This window comes from Alligator sinensis, unplaced genomic scaffold (genome assembly GCF_000455745.1).
Source record: "Alligator sinensis unplaced genomic scaffold, ASM45574v1 scaffold1059_1, whole genome shotgun sequence".
Taxonomy (NCBI): Eukaryota; Metazoa; Chordata; order Crocodylia; family Alligatoridae; genus Alligator; species Alligator sinensis.
In genome coordinates, this window is record NW_005842103.1 from 365,818 (window position 1) to 374,455 (window position 8,638).

The 8,638-nt window shown below is 50.5% G+C and overlaps 1 protein-coding gene across 2 annotated transcripts in view; it reads right to left on the reverse strand.

Moving 5' to 3' along the window:
* The window catches only part of FOXO4 (forkhead box O4), a 15,923-nt gene that overhangs the window by 3,097 nt on the left and 4,188 nt on the right, over nucleotides 1-8,638 (reverse strand). Inside the window, exon 2 of one of the 2 annotated variants that reach the window (XM_006024427.2) lies at nucleotides 604-1,824. In XM_006024427.2, the coding sequence (XP_006024489.1) occupies nucleotides 622-1,824 (1,203 nt within the window). In that variant the 3' untranslated portion in view covers nucleotides 604-621. Of the gene's footprint in view, nucleotides 1-603; nucleotides 8,633-8,638 lie in introns of those variants that run through there. The other variant, XM_014520312.2, reaches the window with a different exon arrangement.

The following is an 8,638-nucleotide window of genomic DNA, read 5'->3' on the forward strand; positions in this document are numbered from 1 at the left end:
GATGTGCTCCCACCAAGGCACACTGTGCTCAGGGTTCACCTACCCCTTCCCCTCGTCTGCATCTACTATCCACTTTTTCTTTGTACCATCTTCTCTGCTGCAACTCCCAACCCTTCCCTTCTCTCCTGTTCCATCTGCTGAAGGTATCAGTGATGGAACAACGTGCATTCTAGAACTAATACTCCAGCGTGATGGAGGGAGGGACAGGATCACATACCTCTCAGACTTCTGCAGAATTGGAACATCAGTGGGACTGGCTCTGACAACACTCCTTGCCTACAGTGTCACTTTCCCCTCACAGGAGGGTTCTGCAATTGTACTCGGGGTTAGGCTGCTGTCTGAAGGTAGCTGCCTCTAGTAACAAAGGGCTTTCCATGAATTCAATCATTATCGTACTTCACGGAGACGGTTGACAGCATGGCAATTACATGCCATCCGCCCCCAACCCCATCTCATCTGGGGCCAGCCCAGTACTATTCTCAGGAACAGGGTCCTGGCACTTTGTGCCTACACTTCACCAGACAGAAGCTGAAAAGGGAATGGTATATTCAAGCTCCTGCAGCATGCTGTGCCCCTACAAAGCAAGCAGGGAAGCTCACCTACCTTTTTGTACTCCTGAAGTTAACTTGGTACCCAAGTATGGTTGGAGGCCTGTGAGGTGCTGGGGTAGCTGGGAGTAGACAGAATGGGTTCAAAGTTAAAATCCAAGCCCTCTCCATCCATGAGGTCACTGTTGATTATGTAATCCATGTCACATTCAAGGTTCTCCATGTACATGTCAAGGTCCAGGTCGGTGGGCAGCCTGTCCTGGGTTGCTCCCAAGGGGGCAGGGCTACCAGAAGGGAGAAGTGGTGGAGTGCCCAGCTGGGTTAGCTGGGCAGCAGCCTTCAGAGTTGCCAAGTTGGCTGTGGTCTCAGGAGATGCCACCATGGGAAGTGTGGATGGCAGAGCACCAGCACCAGACTCTGGCTGTTGCTCTGAAGGCTTTCCTCGTGGGTTGACCGGGTTCATCTTGTTCTGGGTGGCTTGTCCACCTAGAAGCAGGAGAGTCGGGTTGTTCAGCCTGCTTCCGGTCTGAGGGAGTATAGGATCCACCTGAGTCATCATCACATCACTGGGAGGTGGAGAGTTGGATGTCAGGAGAGCTTCCAGGGTCTGAGGGCCAGAGAAGCGGCTCACAGGACTCTGCAGAGATACATCAACAGGGTTAAACAGAGAGTTGCCAAAAGTAGAGGCCGGGCCAACTGTACTCTGAGTCCGTAGAGAGAAACTGGAATCTCGTTGGATTGGACCACTCGAGACAGACTGCTGGGTGGGCAGCATGGAAGAACTGGGTGACATCAGGTTTAACCCATCAATGAGTTCAAGCTCCTCGGTCACGGTGGGCGGGACGTTGCTGGATGCACTGGAGAACACTAGAGATGGGAGAAGCTCCTCATCTGGGAGATCGTCCCGCTCGGGCAGGATAGGAGAGCGCCTGGTACTAGCGGTGCTTGCATTGGAGCTGGTTCGAGGCCGGAAACTGGTCCATACATCAGAGTCCTCATTACTCCTTGAGGGGCTTCCAGGCCACTTTGGGAACTGGGAGCTAGGACTGTCAGCAGTAGTCTCTGGAGCTGTTTGGAGTGAGGCCTTCTTCTTGGAGGCCTTGCCTCTGACCTTGGCCAGTTTGGTGCTGTTGTCCATGGAGGCAGCTCTCCTCCTTGGAGCCTTCCCACTTTTGCCACCTTCTGGATTAAGCATCCACCAAGAACTCTTCCCCGTGGCTTCATTATGCACTTTAATGAACTTGCTGTGCAGGGAGAGGTTGTGTCTGATGGAGTTCTGAAAGACAGAAGGGACAGTGTCAGCAACATTTGCACTCGCAGCCCCATCCTTCCCTACAGGAGTCTGACATGCATTCATCGGTCTGCCAGGAACCCAGGTGGAGCATTAAGGGCACCCCTAGCTGCCTGCAGCTAGAGCAGAATGCACCAGCCCTCTGCTATAACCACATAACCAGGCCCTTGGAACAGAGCTAGCAGTGCTCCTCTTATCCCTTTTATCACCCCACCTCCCAGCATGGTTCCTTCTCTTTCCTCCCAGTTATAGGTCAAACTCTCCCCATCCTCAGATGCCTCCCAGCCAGGCTGGGTTCTGGGGAAGTTCTGCCCCATGCACAAATCTCCCCTCAGCCCCCTGCTGCACCCCAAAGTGAGGCAGACATGGGACCAACTGCAACAGAGGATCATACTGCAAGGGGCAGGACCTCGCTCTCCTCCAAGACTTGGCCTCTACCCAGAGCAGCCTTCCCAGAGGCTCAGCAGTTGCTCATGCTTCACAATCATGATGATCCACACGCTGAAGTTCTGTCCTAAGCAAACTCTGACCGACCAGACTCTGCATCAATGTTCTGGATTTAAGGTATAGCTCAACATAACAGTTATATTGGTTTAAGCTGCTTAGATACAACAAGGTTTGGGGGTTTTGCATGCTTCTATGCTGATATAAATATATCTTCGCTACTGGAAATTTAAGTCTGGGGCTGCAAACAGACATTACGTTTGTCCCAGGATAAATCCTAAAAGAGTTTCCCCTGATAAGAACTATTTGTTTATCCAGGGATATTACAAAGTACATCTATACAATTATCCTGGGATTGCATTGCTGAGTTAATGGCAATGCTACATTCAGCTGCTCACTAAACCCCGATTAGAAGGGTGACGTGTGTACACACAAATTCCAGGATATTTTAATTCTGGGCTAAAATAGGCACAACTTATCCAGGGACAAATGCAATGTCTCTTCCTAGCTTGAATGAGATAGATTTAAAAGTTACAGCTGTTTTACTCCTATAGCAAGACAGATGGAGCTGACAGACCGAATGGATAGACCAGCTGGGTGCCCTGAGTGGCAAAGTACCCTCCCCCCTTCTGAAAACCACACCCCACCAAGGGCTCTGGGCAATCCCCAATGGCAGCCAGGAAGTAACCTGCCCATAGGACACTGGGGAAGCATAGAGGAACTCAGAGTTCAGTGCAGGGTTCTGGTGGGAGCAGGAACATTTGCCTTGAGGTGGGTGCTCCCCACTGGCTATCAGAAGGGTGCAAGCTCACTGCTACTAACTGTCCACGCTAGGCAAGTAGCAAGATTAAAGCTATTCCTAACAGGTCCCTCTTGCTGTGTCACTTCCTAGACATGACATCTCTAGTGCCTACCCCAGCTCTCTGGACAGAGAAACCTGAATGACTGATGCCTGCCGAGGACAGCGCAAAGGTGGCAGAGGCAACCACAGCTCAGGGATTTCCCACCCTAAAGCACTGAAAAGAACGTAAAGGCTGTGACACTGCATGAATCCACATGTTGTTGTACAAGACAGGCAACTCTGTCTGTAGCTGGGACTGACACATGCCCCAGTCGGGCACTGAACCCTGGGACTTCACAGCGCAGCACTCCCCTTGAGTACATGGGCAGACAGATCAACCACAAGAATGGGTGGCAGGATGGGGTGATTCCAGATGCAAGAGTAGCCTCATTTCTCAGGCAGAGAGCCATGAGACCACACAGCTGAAACCCAGGGCTGCTGTGCTAGACCTGAGGTCCATCCCAGCAGGACAGCGCATTCAATACTGAGCGTCTGGGGCGAAGTCAGGGTTACGAAGGGCACAGAACCATCACCAGCCAAAAGCAGCAAGCCCACACCCAGCGGGCCTTTCCCCAAGTCAGTGCCCTGTAATTAGGCAGGAGGAGAGACTCTGTGCCCAGTCTGGAGCAGCTGTATGGCTCTGCAGCGAGGCATGCCCTGTGCTAATGAAGCGTTCGGGGACAAGCCAAGAACAAGTTGTACAGAGCAAGACAAACAGGGAACAGTTATCTGCGCAGCTCTGTACTTGCCTGGCTCTGAACTGGGACTGGCAAGAGCAGCTCCCAACCAGGATCTTTCTCCTGGGAAATCCCAAATTTTTGCTGCAAACCACAGAGGCCAATTGGCCTGCTTAAGGACTTCTGCCAACTGAAAACACTGGCCACTCAGACCACTGATGCTCCCCCCCGTGACTCTTTGTTGCCCCCAGCAAGCCCAGAAGGAAGCCCCATGCGTGCTGTATTTCCAGTTTACCGAGGCATTCCTCAAGGGGCTGTGCAGAGAGGACACCTTCCTTGCACACACCTGCCAGCGTCTGTCTCGGCCAGTTGCCAGCTCCTGAGGCTCTGGGGACGGCAGCTTGCGTGGAGAGATTCTGCAGAGTCAGTTACGTTGCGCAGAGCAAACAGCTGTCCCTGCTCCAGAGGCACAGCTCTAATGTGCTACCCAGGAGCCCTCTCCCCCAGGACAGGCACAGCAGCCACGGGATTTACCATGATGCTGTGCCTGATGATGTTGCCTGCTGTAGGGGAGAGCGACAGGAACTGTAAGTGCTTCCCAAAAGGCCAGTGAGGCTGGGCAGGCACTGACCACTGGGATGGACAGCACCAGCCTCTCAGGGGCAGTCTAGGCTCTGCCCTCCTTCCAGAGAAGCAGCTTCTTCCACAAGCAAAGTAGGAGACAGAGAAGGGACACCAACATCTCTGCACCAGTGCTGCTCACAGTGGTGGGAAAGCACTCCCTCCCAGATGGGCTCAAGAGATGCTGGTTTGTGCTGTACTTGCAAATCTGTCCCCTCCCTCCATTACTTCCCCACCCACTTGCCTTTCTCCCACCCCACAAACCTGCTCTGACCAGCTTCCACTACCCACCCCCCTTATAAATTACATCTCTCAGTGTTTCATCTTAGTCCCCTCCTCCAAGCCACAGGGAGGGGTGAAAAGCTGTCAGCCAGCCAAATCAGCATGGAAGAACATGTCCTCTTGGGTTCTTTCACTGCCCCCTGCCCTATAGCAGGACAGAATCAGTCATGTGGGTTTTGTTGATTACTACCTCCAAGTTACCCATCTAGGCGGCAGGTTCACTGAAGCAGCCACCCCTGCTCCTGCCTCCAGCTCGCAAAAACAATGCATTTGGAAATGCAGGAGACAGGAGAACAAAATCCCAGCAACTTAGCCCAGGACAGCTGCAAGAGACAGAAATAGATGGACCACTTCCTGCAGCAGAACTCTTCAGTCACGCCTCATTCTTCCAGAAAACACCTTTTAGCAGCATGACACACAACACTATTCACCTGCAAACCCAAAAAGGCAAAGACTACCTGAATTCAAAGGCAGGTCTTGGAGTGCTGAGGACAGGGAACAGTGGCTGGCTGGGAGCTGGCCACTCTCTCCAGCTCTGTCCATTAAACACTTCCAAGGTAGAGCAAAAAACAGGGCTGACTTCATGTAGAACATGCAGCGCTTCACTGTGTTGACAGGAAGGTTCAACAGGGACTTGGCTACACCCTGCACCTTAAAGCTGCTGGGCATTTGGACAGCCCAGTCTCTTATTGACAGAAGCCTCAAGTCAGAGCAAGGCCCCTTCCGCCTTGAATGCCAGCAATTCCCAGCTGCCTGAATGGGCTCAAGCCCTGGCTGAGGCACCTTCTTCCACCCTAACCCCAACTTATAAATCTGGGCTCAAGGTCAGCCAAAATTAAGCTTTGCTCAGCACAGATGCAGCATTTAAGTTTTCCATTTCCTTTGGCTATGTGGCTTTTAGGTCCTGTGTGAGCTATGCCTCAGCGGGTGGAGGCTGAGAAGCATTTCTAGCTTGTTTCCAATGAAGCCATGAAACTAACATCATCAGAGGTCAGAACTGAACACGCAGGCAAAGTCCTCCCACCAAGAGATGTCCCCAAGCTGGAGCAAACCAACTCCTGTCCAAGCCCTTCCTACTACCTTGGGCCTTGACCAGCCCTCCCCAGAACCAGTGCTATTCTACCAGCCTGACTTGGCGGCTCAGGAACCTGATGAACAAGGCTGTACTAATCCTCTTTACTGCACAGTACGAACATGTCCACGCCCCAGGAAAATTGTTCTCCCTCAGCGCCCTGCGCTAACAGAAGATATCCGGTCAATGCTCAGCAGGCTGAGGGAGCTTTCCGGCCGTACCAAGATAAACCTGCATCTTACGTTCACCCAACTGGAAGTCACTTGTAAGGGTGCCCTGCATGACTGACACCCCAGCTCTCATCTACAGCAGGAAACTGTAGAGGATGAAGCAGGTTTCCTTTCAGAACGAAGCACCAGATGGCCACGGGAAAGCCAGCTGCCCAGCACTCTGATAGAAGGGCAGGCACACACAGGTCATCCTTCACATCAGCGGCTCTCCATCTAAGAGGGGCAAGTCTCTCCTCCCACCTCACAGGGGCTTAGACACTATGGGGATGGAAGCCAGCTCCAGTCACAGGCACTGGGCACAACATTATGACAGCCTCCCTCCCAGGTCACCTGGGAACCCAGTTACCGGCTACCACCTACCTCAGGTTATATACAGTGCAATGCATGCTTGCAGGACTGAATGTGACACTCCATAGTAGGATGCTGACCAATAACAGAGCCACAAGTCACTAAGACAGTGATCCTCAGCCAGGGTGCCAGAGCATCCTTTTCAGGGGGCCACACCAGAGTAGCACTGTTAAATGCGCAAACACCTACCTACATGTGATTCAGAAGAAACCCAGAGATTTCTATTAGGAACCCGCAGTATCAAAAATATTCTGAGCTGCTGCAGTCAGAGCTAATTGCAGCAGAAGAATTGCTCTATTATTTTTCTGTAGTCAAGAAAGAGGAGCTTGCATGTTCCGAGCAGGGCTCGAGTCTAACAGGGCTGAGAACCATTGCAGTAAGTATCATAGATTTCATAGACATTTGGGCTGGAAGGGACCCCGGAAGATCGTCGAGTCTAGCCCCCTGCCCCAGGGGCAGGAAGTCAGCAGGGATCACAGGATCCCAGCAACATAAGCATTCAAATGTGTCTTGACGGCGTTCAAAGTGGGTGCTTGACCCGCCTCTAGTGGCAGTCAATTCCAAACCTTGGGGGCTCAGACAGTAAAGAAGTTCTTCCTTATGTCCAGCCTGAATCGGTCGTGACAGAGTTTGTGACCGTTCGATCTCGTCATCCCTTGGGAGTATAAGAGCCACCTACCCGTCTTCCCAGGATCTCACCTGAGGCAGGGGTGCATCCAGTGATTTTTATTTTTACAAAAAAAATCTCAAATATTGCACTGGAGCATTAAGATCAACCTGACTGGATTGGCAGCTCAGGAGCATCAAACAATGCTTGGAACAGCTTGTCATTTGGACTCAGTTGGTCTATGACAACAGCAGCACACGGCGTCGTTTGGCTTTGTGCATAAGAAACAGGGTCTTTACTGACAACGACTGAGAGATTCCACCTGCGACAGGGAAGGGAAGAGGCCTGTTTCTTGCTCCCAGGGAAGTCTCTGAGCACTGTCAAAGTGTATTCCAGGACTAGCAGGAAGCATCTCAAAAGTCATTCTAGGGGGAAGGGCAGACAAGGTTCCTTGGGTGAATTTGATATCTTTTATTAGACCAACCCAAATGGTTGGAGAATAGTTATTAAGCAAGCTTTCGGGTTCAAAAACCCTTCGTCAGGCTAAGGAAGCTTCAGCAGTTGGTGTGTGCTGTTCCTGGATGGAATGAAAAGTCTAGGGGGAACACACTGAGTGCTTTGCCCAGGAATGACAGGACCCCTACACCTCCCTGACCTGACCCGTCTTGCACACAGGGAAGGAGACAGCTCTCAGTAGCCTCACACTCCTGCCACAGAGTCCCTCAAGGGTGCTTACCCACTTCTACTGAATAGCGAATAGTCTTATCCAAGGGCCTTAATCCTGAGAAACCATCTGCAGCCAAAAAAACTGATTCCCAGACTGTTAAAGCAGCTTGTAAAGTGCTGAGGAGAGAACTACAGAGAACTCCACGGACACCCACCCTGCTGGAACGCTCCTACCTTTTCACCTCAGTTAATTCTTAACATTAGAGCTGGATTATTGTAGAGACAAGGCAAACTGCACAGCCAGCAAATCTGTCTCATTCTAAAGCCACTCAAGAGCAAAGAGTACCTCCTCCCTCCCCCCAAAAGCTTATATTCACCAGAATACACACGAGTTACACCCTCACCGCATGCAACAGCTATAATTGCTCTCAAATGTATGGTGCCATAAAACAGCTACTAAGGGATTACGATGTAACAATGAAAGATTATGAAGTGTTATCATGGTTACGCAGGCTAAATTAAAAAAAAAAAAATCAACTTTTACTTAAGAATAAAAATTGTACTTTAATTTAAATTGGAAACTGAGAGCCAATGTTACAGCCAAGATTTAATAAGCTATTAAATAAAAGTATTTTACCAGCATAGTTCTGCCCAACCTTTAAAGGAAATGACTGAACTTACCGAAGTTTTTAGCTGAGCACCTTGAACCAGTGTTGGTTAAAAGTGCCTACACAACTCTACCAGCAGCGGCCTTGTCTGTTGCCCCAGAGGACACTTTCTGTCATTTAGTTTATTCAATCAGTTCTGTTCACTACCAAGTTTAGAAGTGCAAAAAGTAGTAACATATGTTTATTTCAGCCTATGAACAGCAAGGTAACAAGACCCTGAGATTGACTCGTTCTAAAAACCTGAAGGACATATGATCCGATCAATCACCCAACTGTTGCTAATATTTCCTTGGTTTAATTGCTTAGCTGTAAATGCTAAACATGCTTTGATAAATTTACTCTT